The following is a 17746-nucleotide window of genomic DNA, read 5'->3' as shown; positions in this document are numbered from 1 at the left end:
AGATACTCCACCTCGCCTTTCGTTCATTAGCTGTTCAGTTCTGTGCATGGTCCAGGACAACAGAAAACAGAACTCACAGGGCTCATGGAAGTTGTCTGACAGTGGCTCACCTGGTCAATTGTCAAGTCACATAGTTAGGGAGATTGTAGTGGCAGGCTGGAATTTCAGGACCTTGGATAGCTGCAAGTGAACATCTTGCTCTGTATGAGCTCTGGACCTCTTCCCTGGACTAGATCATCCCTCCAAGGCTCTGCTCCCTTCCTGACCAGCAGAACATTAAATGAACATTCTTCTGGCCCAGAGCTTGCCACGCAATTACTTACCAGACGTCTCCCACCTTGAGTGTTGCTTTCCCTTGTTGCCAAACAGGCATGGGAGTGAGGAGGATGAGGCTCCTATTGTATAGGGGAAAGGTTCCTCACGGGCATCTGACTCAGGAGTGCTCTCTTGCAGATCCCGAATTGAAAGTTCTGGTTCACAGCGCTCTTGGCTGACAGGCTTTAGTTCAGGCTCAATGTTGGACCCTGTCTGGGTTCAGCATCAATGCAGCTTTACGCTGCTGGTCTTTCAGTCTCAGCTGTGTTCCTTCCTCTCTGTGCCACTCAGGGTCAGTCAAGGTTAAGACAGGTTCTTATGGAAAACAGGACACTGCCAAAACTCCTGCTGCTGTTCACAGCAAGAAGGAAATTGTTTTAAAAATCATTTGCCAGCATCTCACTTGGTGTTGGTGTGAGGCGTGATTGAAGCATAATGCCATGTGCACCATAAAAAATTACCTATTCAAATACAGCTCTCTTTCCATTAAATTCTGGACTGTTCTTCATTGGAGGTTTTTAAACAGAGACGTGGTGGCTATCTGCCAGGGGTTCTTTAGCTGTGATTCCTGCTTTGCAAGGGATAGGACAAGATGATGCTTTGGGTCCCTTCCAATTCTATGATTCTATCAAATGAGGTTTGTGCAAGCTACATCTCCAAAGCCTAGCCCATGGGTCCCTGTCAGCATTGCCCTTGAGCCAGTGCCACCAACTGGACTCATGCACTTCAGCCCCGACTGGGCTAGGCGAGCTGGAGCAACGACTGGGCCCATAACCGATGTCAGCATCGCCCTTGAGCCAGTACCACCAACTGGACTCATGCACTTCAGCCCCGACTGGGCTAGGCGAGCTGGGTAGCACTTCCAGAGACCACCTTCTTTCTGCACAGGGACAGGTCAAAGTGCTGTGGACTCACAGCTTAGAGTTGTGAGCACCGGATTCACTTCCACAAGAAGACAGCAGAGTCGCACAGCAGAGTCTAGCAGAGTCTAGCAGAGTATATAAACGACTCGGAGAGCAGCTCTGTAGAATATCTTCTTTATTCTGTCTACAACTATAATACAACTATACACAGAGCTAAATGGGTTCTAAGCATAAATGAATGATAAACTGCACTGAGTGCCTGCAGCTGATCTTAGCAGCAACCTTATCTATATGGGAGGGGTGAAATCTCCTCAGTCCCTGGCTTGCTAATGCTGATTGGACAAGTAATGCAATTTTATTTATACATAAAGCCAGTTCAATGAAACATAGACTTGGGAAATTGGGAACAGGGGGTTAAACACACTCAGCATCACTTTTACACCATGCTTGGGACAGCTCTGTGTATTTACTTGCTTATTTAGTTGACCTTTCTACCCTGCCTTTCTATCAGACCAGCCCACCAGGGCAGCTCATGACATCTCATTAATAAAACTATTGTAACAAAGCAGTTTAAAACAATGATACATAAAACACAACCAACATGAGAACAGAACCAAACACACACACACCCAAAAAAAAAAATCAGGAAGAGCACCAAATAATTACTTCTTAAGCCCCAAAGATCTTCTTTTAAAAACCCAGCTTTTGCTGCTTGTCAAAAGGTCAGCAGTGAAGTGCACTGGCAGGTTCTCATCACCATAGAAAAATAATAAGAATGGATGGGGGGCATTCATATCTGCCATGCTTTGAATGTCAAGGGGACAATCAACAGGGGAGCACACAGGTATGTTCATGGGGAGGGGAGAGGTCTTTCAGATGTCCTAGTCCCAGACTTCTGAAGATCTTAAGGGCACTGGTGGAGGAAGGGGGGTGCGGTGGGTGCGGCCCGCCCCAGGTGTCATCCTTGAAGGAGGGTGACATCGCCACCCTGCCCCCCTAGGATGCTTGCCATGGGCGGTGCCCCCCCCAGGATGCTTGCCACGGGTGGCGCCCCCCTGGGACGCTAGCCTCACCCCCACAGGCGGCTAGCACTGCCCCCAAGTGCACAGCATTTGCCCACTCTGGGTGCCAAAGCAGCTAGCTCCACCTCTGCTTAAGGGTTACAACCAGCACTTTGAATTTGGCTTTTTGGCCTGGAAACATAATTGGTAACTACCAGTGAAGCTGGACTAGCACTGGAGAGTGAAAGTGATATGAGTGTCTCTTTCCATAGAAACCTGAAGTTTCCAAAGGCTTTTGAAAGGCAGTTGCATGATACAGAAAGGGAGAGGCCAATGGGTTCAGAGGACCGGGTGCGAGGAGGGAGGTCTTTGGGAGTCAGATTTTGTCATCGTCATCTCTCCCACCACCAGTTTCTCATCTCTAAACAGCAGTATCTGCTTTCTTACATCCAAGGAAATTCCTAGAAAATATGTATTGCATACACAAGTGCCACCATCTGGGTCAGGAAATCTGTTTGATGCCACTGCGCTCAGTGTCAGGCTAACCTTTCTCCTTCCCCCATCAAGCCTCTGTGGTTCAAGAGCTCACTTCCAATGTTTTTTGGCTTGGTGGCCCCTTTGTTGATCTTTTCTCTCCCGCCTCCAGGGCAATGGGGGGTGCAGTGTTCTATAACCACAGCAAAGTCCCTTATCCCTTGCAACAAACAAAGCAGGTAAATGCCAGGAAGAGGGCTCAGCAGAGTCTCCAGGCTAGGAGTTCCTGACAGCTTATCAGAGCTGCTCTTTCAGCTCATCTCTATTCCAAAGGGCATGGATTGTGGCAGCTCGATTTTCCACCGTGGGATTTTGGCGCCTGCTTCTGTGAAGCACCAGGTGCTCATGCTCAGTTCTAAGGGTCTCCCAGAGGGGATCCATGCTCTGATCATTGTCTCTATAGCGTCACCAACACCCCTTCGTTGACATGCAGCGTGAGATATGCCGCCCTGAATGTCAGTCATTTGCTTGGTATCTCCAGCCTTGGCGAGCAGGCAGGAGGCGCACTCACATATGATTAGCATGCATGGAGCAGTGCTTCATTTCTAATACTTCTCTACCGGCAAAGTCTCAGGATAGTCTGATGAGGAAGAAATGACACACTGAAGGGATTTTGTGCCATCCTGCCTATGTGAACAGCTTCAGCTCCTGCCTTGCTCATCTCCCCTGCTAGTTTCAAGCATGTCTCTCACTTTCCATTATCTTTCCTCTCTCCTTTTTTTGCAGGATGGTGGAATATTCTCTGGATCTCCAGAATATCAACCTGTCTGCAATCCGCACTGTGCGCGTCCTGAGGCCCCTCAAAGCCATCAACCGTGTGCCTAGTAGGTCTATCTGCCTTTCTTCTTTCAATCTCTCTCTCTCTCTCTCTCTCTCTCTCTCTCTCTCTCTCTCTCTCTCTCTCTCTCTCTCTCTCTTCTTAGGGGGGTTGGGGTTGAGAGCACACATACTCATCCAGCACATTCAGAACTTACTAGCCACATGGCACCTGCGTCCAGCCCCTGCTGATCTCTCACACCCATTTGCACTGCTGTCTGGGGAAGCTTTCGTAGGGCAGGTGTGCAGAGCAAATCAGCTTATCCAGCACATCCAGTCCCTTCCAGCTACTTGGTACCTGAACCCAGACTATGCTGATCTCTCCCATCCTCCTGAACTGCTGTCTGGGGGATTCATGAGCTGTGGACAGACAGCAAAATCCTTTTAATAGAAGGGACAGCATTCACAACAGAAATTCTGAGCTAAAACACTAAACTGGGATTAAAGGAACTTTAGAACAGGCCTTACTAGGAAATACTTAGCAAGGCTTCTGCAAAAGGAAGTTCCGTCTTACCAGCATTTTGGGGTTTGTTGGAAGCATCATCAGGCAGATGGGTAAGGGGGAATCTGGTAGATGATATGGGCGGGATTCCCCTAACCGGCTCTGTCAAAAAACATTTTGCTGTTAGGAAAGTGATGGTGAAATGCAAGGTGTGGAATGAGTGAAGAATTAATCGGAGAACGTGTGAACCCCACACAAGCGAATCAGAATGAATTATCATTGTCGCATGACTATCCTGTAAACAGATTGGAATAAATGCTCAATAAAGACCAGACACAGTCTAACCATGGCACAAGCTTTGTGCAAACAAATCAGGTTGTCTGTTTATTCAGAATGCTTCATTTTGGGAAGGTTATGGTGCCAACGGTTGACCCACTTCAGGTTAGGACATTACCCTGTTGTAGGTCATGGTGTAAGTGCTGAACACTATTTTAGAGAAAAGGTCTCTCATACTTGTGGTCCTCTTAGAGAGTGGGTGATTTCGCCAAATGGTTGTGTCAGCGATAAAGGGAATTTGAGAGACAGGAGTAAACAGCTTTGATTATGGATGCTTCAAACTGTACTTCTCTTCCTTTTATGAAACTGGAGTCTTTGGGAGATCTGCCTGCTGTAGAGAAGGAAGTTAGGTTTACTGTGCTCGTCCTGGGCTTGTCCTACATTTATTGATAACTTCTGTGTAAGGGATTTGTTATTAGACCCATGGGCTAGGGCAGCACTAAGAAGAGTTGGGACACAGAGGGCTGCTTTTGTTGCTGCTCCCTCTACTCTTCCACATCTTTCTCACACCATTGCAATACTTGCTGTGGCTATGCTAAGCTCCAGACCCGTGTCTATGGGACAGAGCCTTTGCCTTGCATGCAAAAGGTACAGTGGTACCTTGGGTTATGTTACCTTCGGGTAACATAATTTCGGGTTGTGAATGTGGCAAACCTGGAAGTGTATACACTTCCGGGTTTCACCACGCACACATGCGCAGAAGCACTCTATCGTGCCGTGCGCAGAAGCAGCACCTCTGGATAAGGACTTTTTGGGGTAAGTACAGACCCCTGGGATGAATTAAGTTCATATCTGGAGGGTCCACTGTCTTGGGTTCAGCTTCTAACATCTTCAGGTGGAGTTGTGAGAGATCCCACCTGAAATCCTAGAGACACATTGCCAATCAATATAGACAACATGGAGCTCAATGGGTCAATCTTCTGATTCAGTATATGGCAGTTTCCTTTGTTTGTAGCAGCCTATCCAAGAGAAGAAGAGATAAGGAAAGCATACACATCATGTGGTGGGGGTGGTGGTTTGGTGGGTGCAGCTCCGAGGACATGCTTTGCAGGTCTCCATTTAAATCCCTGGCTTCTCCAATTAAGGCTACAAAAGACTAAGACCCAGAGAACCACTGCTAATCATCATAGAGAGTATTGAGCTAAGTGGAGCAGTGGCAGTTTCCTGTGTTCCTAATATAAGTGGCAAAGCAACAAGGACCACGGATTGTATCTTGTATAAGTGTGATGTTCAAACAACCCTAGGGACCATTTCTGGAACTAGTTTTGGGATTTCACCAGAAGGTTGCCCCTTGGGACGCTAGTGTCTATTGGTCATGTAGGAAGTGTGTAATTATTTTTCCATTTTCCTTGAAGCTAAGATGTTAGGTGTGGGATTTTTAACTTGGCAGTGTCCCCTACACTCCCCTTTCTCCCCCAATCCCTAAGGCCCCATCTCACAGGCCTGCTTTGAAATCTTGGTCTCTGTATTAAGCTACTTTCAGTACTCCAGTACTTTTTGAAAAGAGCTTTTTAAAGCACAGAATAATATGATTTATATTCCTTCAACTAGTCCAGGTAACATCAGGAGCCTATGGAGGAGCCGGTAGCAAAGCCCCAGGCGTAGTCAGATGAATTAAATGCCAAATGTAAACATTCTCACTGGAAGTCTAATTTACAAGCATTTGGTATGTGTATGGATAATGGCTTTGCAGCAGCAAATTAGAGCCTTAAGCACAGAAGGGAGAATTTCCAGCCCTTACCCTGTTTTCTTGGACTGGGCTGGTAGCATTTGGAGAAGCTACAGACATTTTATTGGTTTGATTCCCTATTATAAATATGCTTTGATTTAGGAAGCCTTGCTCAGTAGATTATTAAGTGACCTTTCTCCCTGGATACTTAGAATCACAGAATTGTAAAGTTGGAAGGGTCCCAAGGGTCATCTAGTCCAACCCCCTGCAAAGCAGGAATCACAGCTAAAGAACCCCTGACAGATAACCACCCAACGTCTGTTTAAAAACCTCTGAAGAAGAGTCCACTGCCTTTCAGGGAAGTTAGTTACACTGCAGAACAGCTCTTACCATCAGAAAATTCTTCCTAATGTTTAGTCGAATTCTCCTTTCTTGTTCTGCAGTTTTCTGTGTCTGCCCGGGAAAAAGAATTGTTAAACCACACACTGGGAATTGTAGCAGTGTGAGGGGAATAAAAAAGGTAAAAGGACCCCTGACCATTAGGTCCAGTCGTGACCGACTCTGGGGTTGTGGCACTCATCTCGCTTTATTGGCCAAGGGAGCCGGCGTACAGCTTCCGGGTCATGTGACCAGCATGACTAAGCCACTTCTGGTGAACCAAAGCAGCACACGGATACACCGTTTACCTTCCCGCCAGAGCAGTACCTATTGATCTACTTGCACTTTGACGTGCTTTCGAACTGCTAAGTTGGCAGGAGCAGGGACCGAGCAACGGGAGCTCACCCCATTGTGGGGATTCGAACCGCGAACCTTCTAATCGGCAAGTCCTAGGCTCTGTGCTTTAACCCACAGCGCCACCCGTGTCCCGGTGAGGGGAATAGGTGTCTCCTAAAAACTCTTGCACCCTCATTAACAAACTATAGTTCAAAATCTCTTTTGGGTGAAGTCATCACTGTTTAAAGTGGTTTGCTGCTGATTTAAATGTATGGTGCAGATGGAGCCTTAGCTATGTCTGGGTTTGCTGAAGCATAAGAACACAGATGAATGAATACATGTTCCAACATTTAACCCAGGGTTGGGAACCTCGGGCCCAGGGTCAAACATGGCCATCCAAGTCTCCTTATCTGGGCCTCAGGACTCTCCTGAAGCCACATCCCTCACTGGCCCTGCTTCACACTATCTTTGAGTGTTCTTGACAGCCTGGAAGGTGTCCTTGAACTCTGATAAGCCTCTTGCTTCCCTGGATGAAGAACAGAGAGGGGCATGTCTACTGTGCAAATGCAAAATTTGCATTCATTGCTCTGCCTGCTTTTATTGCCTCTGGAAAGTTACCCAGAAGGGAATGGCGCTCTTGAGCTGACAAGGGCTCGTCATTCTTGATGTAACCAATCATACGGTGATGTGTGCATGGTGTGCCTCCTTTTCCCAACTTTGGAGTGATATCTATGCAAGGAAGCAACCTGGTGTAAAGCAGTCCTAAAACTGTGCCATTGCTCTGCAAGTTAGGGACCAGGAGCACGGCATTTGCTGTCTCCTGCATGACTCCCCTTGTAATCTAAAAATACTCTAAGACCTATGCTACATGGAGGGAAGTGAGATAATGGGCACCTTCCCCCCCCCATTCGTCTTGCTTCTACTTTTGTCCCTTCTTCCTCCTCTGCAGCTCTGTGTGCATGATATATAAATATGAGTCAGGCTCCACTGGGAGCTGAACCATCAGAATCTGCTAGGCGACGGTGTGAACCGGGATGCAGTTGCTCTGTATACACACACAGTATAGTTTAATGGAGTCCCCTCCCCAACATGTCAGGTTTCAGGCCAGAGAAACAGACGCGTTTCAGTAGAATAGTTAATAGGGAGGGAAAGTGCGAGAGCACAATAGAATAGAAGCAGGGATTGTGTTCTTCTTGCTGCTTTAAAATATCACCTCCCTCCTGAGGGCAATGCGGAGCCAAGGCCGCAGCACGGCTGGTATTCCACTGTGTTTATTAACTCCGATCAAATAATGCCAGCAGTGTTTGCCCAACTAGGCATCACACAGCGGCTGGTAATGAATTAGTAATTATTAATAACTATTTCTGTGCAGGGTCACCAAAAAAAGACAGGGTTCCTTTGCCTGATGAAGGGTAAAGTGAGGCTATGCACATCACACTGTATAAGGAACCCCCTTTCATTGCTTTGTTCAGTAGATTAAATCTTTATGTAATTATTTATAGGTTTTCCTTGATTTATATTTTTATCCTGCCTTTCTGATGAAGCATTAGGGTGACTCCTGCTTCACACCACACTCCAGGATAGTAGGCCATCTAACACAATGGCTCATACAGTGTTCTGTTCATTCCTATGCCTGTTTCCTGAACTGCAACTGAGTTGGGATGGCAGAAAAATAAGATTCAGTTTGCATTTGAAAAGCTGAACTTATCAAATCCACACATTCCAAAGCGATATGAGAACTGGAATATAGCCATCCTTTAAAATTTACTCTTGGCCCAAATTTTGGGATTCGGTTCTTCAGCCAAACGTGGTTTACATTAGGAGAGTGTGTGCATAAAAAAACGATCATCTTGGTGAAAATAACATAACAAAGATGCATTATCTGAGGGTAAATTGCTTGCAGTACTGTGTATATTGGTCAGCAGTGCATACAAAATGTGTTTGTGAGGAGCAAAATGCTGAAGAATTTTCATGAGGGTTTTTATAAAAAGAAAAGAATCACAAATTGCTGCAAAAGTGAACTGAATTTGTTGTTGGGGAAATGAGAAGCCAAGAGAAGTGATTCTTCCATTCGTTCTCCCAAGTGAGTACAGAGGATTGTCACTCTGGCCTTGTACAAAGTTTGCCTCTCCCCACCCCTGCAAAAAAAAAAGGGAGAAGCCTTTAGTAGGTCCCAGCCCCTGCCATGTGCTTTTTCTTCATTCCTGTTTTTCACTTTAGCTTGAGAAGTTCATTATCTGGGATGGGCAATTAAAATATCACTAGTCTTACTATGGCACATACATGGGCTTGTTTGTTTTTACTTTGGTTATATTGTTGTAGAGCGTTTGAGTATTTGATACATTGCACTATGTACCACAAAATATGTATTCAAATAGATTATTTTAGCTCAATGTATGCCTTTTCTAAAAAAAATTATCCTAAAACATACGATTTCATGCATTTTTGTTATGTTTTTGAGCTGAGAACAGTACTGCAAAGCTCGGAGAAGTGCAAAATTCAAAGTACCACATTTTCCTGTGTATAAGACTAGGTTCCCCCCCTAAAAATAATGTCAAAAATTAGGGGGGGGTCTTATACACGGGGCCATCTCCCCCCATTTTCTTAAATCTGAGTCCCCCAAAATAGGGGGCATCTTATACATGGGGGCGTCTTATAGATGGAAAAATACAGTATATGTTCTTCTCTGTGCAATTAGTCTGGGAGGTTTGGATTTGAGTGGTTTACTTGTAAGTGCAGACTACCGAAAGGTATCTTTCTCTCATTCTCACCTCCTAAAAGAGTCAGCCGCAGAGCAGGTGGGGCCTCCCATGTTGACCTTACATAGGCATCAACTTTAGGGGGTCCAGGTCTCTTCAGTTGCCCCAATAAAATATTTTGGGGGGGGACCGGACAACCCCAATGTTGAGACCACTCAGTTGCAGAGCCAAGAGCAGCGCTGTGTGACTTCAGTGGCTTGTGACTCCTTCTCCTGCCGTGGAGGTGAAGGAGGGGGAAACAGCCCCCAGCCAATGACAGTGGTAGGAGGAAGAAGAGGCGGAGCACTAGAGAGGAGGAGCCATCAGCTATAGAAGCCGTGCTGCCGCTGCGTTTGGCTCCACCCTGGCTCCTCCCTGTGTTACACGCATGTCATGTGCGTGTCATCGCCCTTCCAATCTTCTGCTCAGGTTGGCGCCTCTGTGACCTCAGCAATTGGGTGGGTTTTCTAGGAAAGAGAGGGGATGCTTTGCACCTGAAAAGGTCAGGAACAGAGGGAGTGTCAAAACCTTTGCCTGCTACTCACTTTTAACCTGAAACTCCCTCTCCCACCACACCCTTTTATTCCAGTTTTTAACATGCAGGTCTCACATTCCTTAGGGGTAAGAAGAGTTGGGAGGAGTTTTAGGGAGAAGGAGGCTAAGCAATATTTACTAAATGTGAAATATTGAGAACTGAAACCCAAATGCTATCTGCATAGACTCACCTGTTCATCTGCGCTGGGTTCGATTTCCTTCCAGTGATGCTCAAAAGTGTCTGTGTTTGGAACAGGTTTCTGTTCCATTGCTACATTGCGCTAAGAACAATTTGCGGAGCTTCTGTGGGATTGCTTACCTGTTTCAGATACACAGAAGCAATTTCCACGTAAGGTTTTGTGAGACACTTTCAGCCATTCATCACCGCTCTTTCTGACAATACGTAAAGATTTATGGTAGGGTTTGCTTCCTCGGGGTTGCCTCTCATGTTATTTTAAACACAGAAGTGCAGTCTTGGGAGTCCGTGCCTAAAGATGTGAGAAAATGTAATATTGGAAAGGTAATAAATGTGTCTGGGGGAAAACTTTTAGACATGTTGGGCAAGCTTCCAGACACATTTTGTGGAGCTTGTGCATCCTCATTCTTGAAATAGGCATTCAGGCCTTGACAAATCCAGGCACCTAATAATTTGATACCGGTGGCATCGGCAAACCTGAAAAATTATTTTCAGGTCTGCGCAGGAGCTGGCATGGAAATGTTGATGCTGGTTCCTGAGCAATCTTTTCAGTCCAGTGGGTGCAGGACATAAGGGAGCCAAACTAAAAGCCCCATTTCCCCAGTGTATCATTATTATTAGTTGTATACATATTTTATTATTGTTTCTGAATAGTCTAACATTTACCAATTCCCTACTATAACACCGAACCATAACCTGTTAAAGCATGAATAAAAATCACACATATAAATAAAGCATTATTTTTTTAATATTCAGTCCTCTTTGCCACATCAGTATCTCTGTAGCACCAGCACTGTTCTGGGATTAATTTTACTTTAATGTGTTTCTTTTTCCAGTTATTATAAATGCAGGGATTTCCAGCCACATCTTCAGTACTTCTGATCAAAGAGGCATTTTTGTTAGTAATATGAGGGGGGAAACTTCTGGTTTTTTCATTTGCATAGAAACATTGTCACATCAAGTGCTCCAGTGCTTGCTTTCCTCTCCCCTCCTCATTCCCTTTTCCTTTTGTATCATGTTTATGAGATTCTGAGTCTGTAATCAGGGACTGTCTTATCTTTTAATGCAGCACTCAGAAAATGCTTTATAAGTGCTAAGCAGCAATAACCGAAAAATGGCAAGAGGATTGTGTTTGAAAAAATAATGAAAAATTGGAAATGGTCTGAGTTGGTAGCAGGTGTCTAGCTAGACATGGCACAGATTAGTGACAGAACATTTGGGTCCTTCCCACAAACCTTATTTAATGTCTTCATTAATAATCTTCATGGAGGAGTCATACTTGTTAATGACATTCATAGATGATGCTAAAATTGGAAGAGTAGTGGATATTAGCAGAGGGAAAAGAATAATATAAAGGGATGTAAAAGGAGCGAGGGGAAAGTGGACAGAAACGAACATGGACTGGTCAGAAAAGGCTCCACCTATGTAAATGCATCAAAGATTTTTGAATTATTTGTTTGTTCAGAAGCAGTGGAATATAAGTACTTTAAAATAAGTAAATTGAAGGCAGGCATAGGCTGAGACAGTGGACAAAATGTTCAAGTGATGAAATATTGTCAAAATGTTTTATTGATTCCTATTTTAAGGTCCTTAATTCAGAATGGGTTGTCCAGAAAGATTATCATGTGACCAGGGTGTAGAGTCTCCTGTTGGCCACAATTTTAAAAAGAGATTAACTAGAGCAATTTTGCTGTGACAAAGGCACTCAAATACTTATGACCAGCGGTGTAATGGCAGTTGTCAGTGCCTAGGGAGGGCAGGCGCCCTGAGTTCATTTGAAAGAGGGCTTGGTTATTAAACCACTCTGGCAATTGTAGCTCTGTGAATGGAATAGAGGACCCCTAACAAACTACAGTTCACCCTTAACAAACTACAGCTCCCATGATGCTTCAGGGGAGCCACGACTATTAAAATAGTATCATAATGCTGGTATAGATGTAGCCATAGTCCAGAATTCTAACATCTCCTTCTGTATGATGGGTAGAATGGCTCTTGCAAAAACACACACAAAAAAAACCCTGTTGTTGCAGGAGTGAGACTCGATAACTTGGGGGCTCTTAGACTTCACTTTTCTAAATGATAGAAGGTTTATTTTTGCAATTTTAAAATTTATAACCAGCTAATTAATTCTCTGTGTGGCCCAGATATACTCTTTCTCCCTTTCCATCTGCATCCTTTTATTAACATTCACCCTTTCTCATATTCTTCTTAACCGAAGCCTCATGGGTGGCACCTTGAACACAGCTCAAGAGAGAGAGGGGGACAGAGAGAGATCCCCGTAGGTCTTTGTCAGAAGCAGCCCCAGGTCTCTCTAGAAAAGCTTGGCTGCATGTCACCCCAGCCAGTTCTTATTATGGCCTCTCCAGTGGCACCTTTCTGCCTCTATGCCACCTCTCGCTTCTTTCTGAAGTTGTGCACAATCTCACTTCATCCCTCTTGAGTGGCAAGTCTTTAATCATATCTTCCTCTTGTACCGTCATGATTTTGACACAGGTGGAAGAAAATGCCTCTTCTCGCTGCTGTTGCTGCCACGGTGTTAGCTGTGACTGTCAATTCTGTCTCATTTTGTACTGTGTTTGGATGTGTGTTGCTTACAACTAGTACTTTACAGCAACTGACTTGGCTAAAGTTCTGTCTGCTAAGTTACAAGGCAAATCCTGTGATGGTAGGGATTTGCTGAAGAATTGATTGCCAAGAATGTACAGTGCTATCTAGCCACTGCTGTGGTGGTGGTGGTAGTTGTGGTGGTTGTTATTTAACCACCCTTCACCAGCAGGTTACAACAATTAAAACACGGTGTTAAAAACACTCTAAAGCAATGTAATGATCACAGAAATAAGGCGGGTCCTAAAAATATACACATCTCAGGTATCAAAAGGGTAAGGAGCATTTGCTGAAAGTTCTATAATGAAGATGCCAGATGCACGTCTGTGGGGAGGGAATTCCACAACTTAGGGGCTACCACAAATAATGTCCTCTCCTGCAGTAGCAGGAGGATGGTGGAACAACCTTCTGTCAATCTTAGCACCCAAGAGGGTCCATAGGGAAGAAGGCAGCATTTCCTCCAAACCATGCCCACCTGCCCTACATCAAGTGTGGAGCACCAAAGAAACAATCAGGAGCTTAGAAGTGAGTTCTTGATGGTTCCTCTACATGCAGGGCTCACTAACAGCCCCACTGGGATTGGCTGCACTAGGGAGGTCCCCTTTGGGTGCTTTTGGTCCATTTGCAAGCTTGATTTCAATCCCTACCACACCTGTACTTCTAAGGGGATAATTGTAACCACCGAGCAAGTAATCAGTCATTGTATCAAGACACTTAGAACTTGTCACCTGATGTTATAATGAAGTTGGCCTGTTGGAAGTAGGGGAAGAGATTTAAGGATCCAACCCACTGACTGGATCCAATTCCTCAGCCCTGCTCAGTACATTGATGAGGTCCAGCGCTGAGGGCCTTCTGGCAGTTCCCTCACTGCAAGAAGCCAAGTTACAGGGCACCAGGCAGAGGGCCTTCTCATTAGTGGCATTCGCCCTGTGGAACGCCCCCCCACCAGAGAAAAACAACTACCAGCCTTTTAGAAGACATCTGAAGGCAGCCCTGTTTAGGGAAGCTTTTAATGTTTGATGGACTATTGTATTTTAATATTTTGTTGGAAGCCGCCCAGAGTGGCTGGGGAAACCCAGTCAGATGGGCGGGATATAAATTATTATTATTATTATTAAGCTGCTCTCTAGGATTCCAGACTAGAGTTTCCTCCCTGAAGATGCTAGCAGGGACTGAACCTGGAACCTTTGGTATGCAAGGCACATGCTGGCCAATGCTGGCTGAGATTGGATTGAGCAGTCAACTGGAAACTCCCATTTCTGGCTGTTGTGACAGGAACTACTGCTCAATGCACCTGCTCCACCCGCAATTTAGGGAACTATACCATGGATGGGGATAGGGAGAGGAGGGGTAACACTAGTCTTGCTGAAATGTGGCAAGAATAAGTTGTTAGAGGGCAGAGCATTGTAGGGCTGGTGTCCTACGGCTCGGAGGTGCCTCTCAAAATAATAATGCTGTTCAGCATGCACCAAGCCTGCGTGCTTGTGGGATGACTTCTCAGTAATAAATGCATGCTAGCAGCCATTGAACTGAGTGTCAGGAGAGCAAAAGGTATACCGGTATACAGTGCAGAAAATCTTCACTGGGCCTGTGCCTTTAGCAGATATCTGCAACTTGGTACCATTGAGTGAAAACATATGTAGATGAAAAAAATATGTACAGTGGTACCTCGCAAGACGAATGCCTCGTAAGACGAAAAACTCGCAAGACGAAAGAGTTTTTCGTTTTTTGAGTTGCTTCGCAAGACGAATTTCCCTATGGGCTTGCTTCGCAAGACGAAAACGTCTTGCGAGTTTGTTTCCTTTTTCTTAAAACCATTAATACCCAGGGAATCCGTGCTTTCGCAAGACGAAAAATTCGCAAGATGAAAAAACTCGCAGAATGAATTAATTTCGTCTTGCAAGGTACCACTGTATAGATAAAGTAAATGTAACAACTTGGGCTTTTTTTTTATTGTAAGAGCAGCCCTGCTGGATCTTGCGGTGTTCCAAGTGTAGTCAGTATTATAAATATGAGCATTCTACATTATTGTTGATTAATGTTATAATTGTAACTCATCCATAAAATCCATCAGCCATGCTAAGATTTACCTGAAAATGTCTGCAAACTCCAGAAAGGTATGTCTTACTATTATTAGTCTTGTGTTCTGGGGAGAGTGTGACCAAAATCCAGTGAGTCACAGCATCAGAAATAGAATCACCCTCTCCTGATGCACAGCCCTGTCGTCGACTCACTAATCTGAAGTAATACAATGAAACTGCTGTAAAACAGCCAGACTGCAGGTTAGTCATGAGCAAAAGCGATATTCAGCATTTTACTTGCCAATCTTCAATCTGTATTCTACTCCTGCATAGAGTACATTGCTTGATGCCAACAAAAAAATCCCTTGAAAGAGAATGTCCAATGCAGAAGGAAGCGGGTGAATTTTCTCATGGCTTTTGAGAGCTGCATCGTGCTAGAGAGTGAATATAAAATTCTGATGGACAGATGAATTTGGCTATGGAATCAAACACTTTTAAGGCAGTGATCAAAGCAGTAGAAGTTTTTCGACAAAACTGATGCTTGTATGGCCTCATCCTGCTGCAGTAGACTTTCCAAAAGCCCCAATAGAGAAGAGGTGGGGAGCAGCAGAGACTGGTTCATTGCAGCAAATGGGTCACTGCACCAGCAGCCTCAGTCTGCCTTCAGTCAGCCCATGCCTTCTTGCCTTCTTACAACTAGTGCTTGTCAGCTTCCTCCTTTTTAGTCTTATGCTTCATGGAATACAGCTGTGTGGAGGAAGTGGACAAAACTAGTATTACTTGGCTCTGACAATCATTTGCTCTGGCTCCACCTACTGTTGGTCTCCTTACCTTCCACCTTACCAGTTCCAGTAGCCACCAGTCACCACCAGTGTGGAGCAATACTTTTCAAGTAATTTGCACAAAGGTGTCTATACAGTAGAGATTATGAGAGGAGAGGCAAACGTGGGAAGAAAATGGAGTTTCCAAGACCTTTTTCTGGCCTATAAAAATATATTTGTTCCCTCTACATAATTTTTAAGTTGTGAAATCAATATTTTGCAATCTTTTTGTCTCCTCCCCACTGCCGAATCCCAGCTTGTAGACTACATGGTGGAGCTATTGATAGAAGAAGATCACATAAATTGAACAACATAGCCCACCTTCATCCTGTGGATACTGAAATAGATAAAATCTATTAAGGTCATTGGGAACGCAGGTGGCGCTGTGGGTTAAAGCCTCAGTGCCTAGGACTTGCCGATCGAAAGGTCGGCGGTTCGAATCCCTGCGGCGGGGTGCGCTCCCGCTGCTCGGTCCCAGCGCCTGCCAACCTAGCAGTTCAAAAGCACCTCCGGGTGCAAGTAGATAAATAGGGACCGCTTACCAGCGGGAAGGTAAACAGCGTTTCCGTGTGCGGCTCTGGCTCGCCAGATGCAGCTTTGTCACGCTGGCCACGTGACCCGGAAGTGTCTCCGGACAGCGCTGGCCCCTGGCCTCTTAAGTGAGATGGGCGCACAACCCCAGAGTCTGTCAAGACTGGCCCTTACGGGCAGGGGTACCTTTACCTTTACCTATTAAGGTCATATTGTCTGTAGAATTCAAAGACTTGAGGATAAGCAGAGATACCAGCTGCAAATTTCCACCATTCCCCTTTCCCATTGTCCAAATCAGGCTTCACTGATGCATGCTTGCCGTTCCTAATTAGTTTCACCCTATTATACTCTCTCTTCTGCTTTTCCTCCTCTTGTCTGTTGCTGGTTCCTGTGCCTGCCAGTGATGTCTACCTTTGTCTCATGTACATCTGGTATTTTCATGTAAGCATAGTCAGAAGTAACTCAGTCAAAAGTACCTTCATCTAAGGATAGTCGAAAGTACATTCATTCATACATCCAACTGGTCTTTTCCACTCCACTGCAATTGGTTTATTTTGCACAGCCCTTTCTTCCATTTTGTCGTCTGCTGCTGCTGAAATATATGAGTGTATTTTTTATGTTGTAGTGTACAATAGCCATGCATATTCCAGCCATGTAAAGATATTTACAAAACAGGTGCCTTCTCTGTGTGTTCCCTTTCAAAGTTAATGACCTCCCAGAGGAGTAACCCTGTTAGTCTTTTGCAGCAAAAAGACCAAGGAGTTTTGCGGTACCTTAAATAAAAGTTAATGAAGTGGCTAATCTATGACTGTAATTCTAACCATCAGAAGTAACTGTACAATCAAAAGTGAATTCAATGGGGCTTACTTCCAGGTAAATGGGAATAGGATTACAGCTTATCTCAGTAGCTTGATTTCACAGTAAACTTGTCATCTCATCTTGCTTTCCTCATTCTGGCATTAGTGAAGGTCAATTTAGCTCCCTGTTGATTTTTTGTTCATTGTGTCCTGAATTGTATGAATGGCTCCTTCAGTCATTGTAATGCGAATTAACCACATATAAGTCATTTTTGTTGCAACATTTTATTTCATAAATGTGGATATTAATCAGAAAATGGTTGTGTGTGTGTGTGTCTGCTGAAACATACCTCTCAAGCCAATTAATCTTTGAAATGCTTGTAGTAAATATGCTGTTGTGTTTGACAGCTTTAAATCCTTTTTGTGCCAATGCATTCCTACCATGTGAAAAAGAATAATAATACATTATGTGTTCCATTGGTTTTTAAATTCACAGCACAAACAGGACTGAGGGGGAAACAAGTTATGTAACAACAAAACTTCAGGGGACAGCAAAGCATTTGGGATTGGGCTGAAAGTGAGACAAGGACACTTTGAAAACAAATATTTTAATACAATGATTTAGGGGGTGAATTGATGGTCAAACCTAAGCAGTCAAATCCAGCTGGTTCTCCCCACTTGGACAAAGCAGTTTGGATTTTAACTAAGGACTGTATAGAGGAGTCTACAGCTAACAAAAAAAAAATTAACATTCACAGTAGGCAGAGGCTTACGGTTAATATCCTAACCCAATTTAACCTGGGCATAAGCCACA

General features: G+C 44.6%; 1 protein-coding gene across 5 annotated transcripts in view; it reads left to right on the top strand.

Moving 5' to 3' along the window:
* CACNA1I (calcium voltage-gated channel subunit alpha1 I) overlaps positions 1 to 17746 on the top strand; it is a 361276-nt gene that overhangs the window by 249866 nt on the left and 93664 nt on the right. For all 5 annotated transcript variants that reach the window (XM_081928146.1, XM_081928148.1, XM_081928149.1 and 2 more), the window contains one exon: positions 3440 to 3537. In XM_081928146.1, coding sequence (XP_081784272.1) covers positions 3440 to 3537 — 98 coding nt within the window. The remainder of the gene's footprint in view (positions 1 to 3439; positions 3538 to 17746) is intronic.

Source organism: Podarcis melisellensis (genome assembly GCF_964234715.1).
Source record: "Podarcis melisellensis genome assembly, chromosome: 10".
NCBI lineage: Eukaryota > Metazoa > Chordata > Lepidosauria > Squamata > Lacertidae > Podarcis > Podarcis melisellensis.
This window is presented reverse-complemented; position numbering and strand designations above follow the sequence as displayed.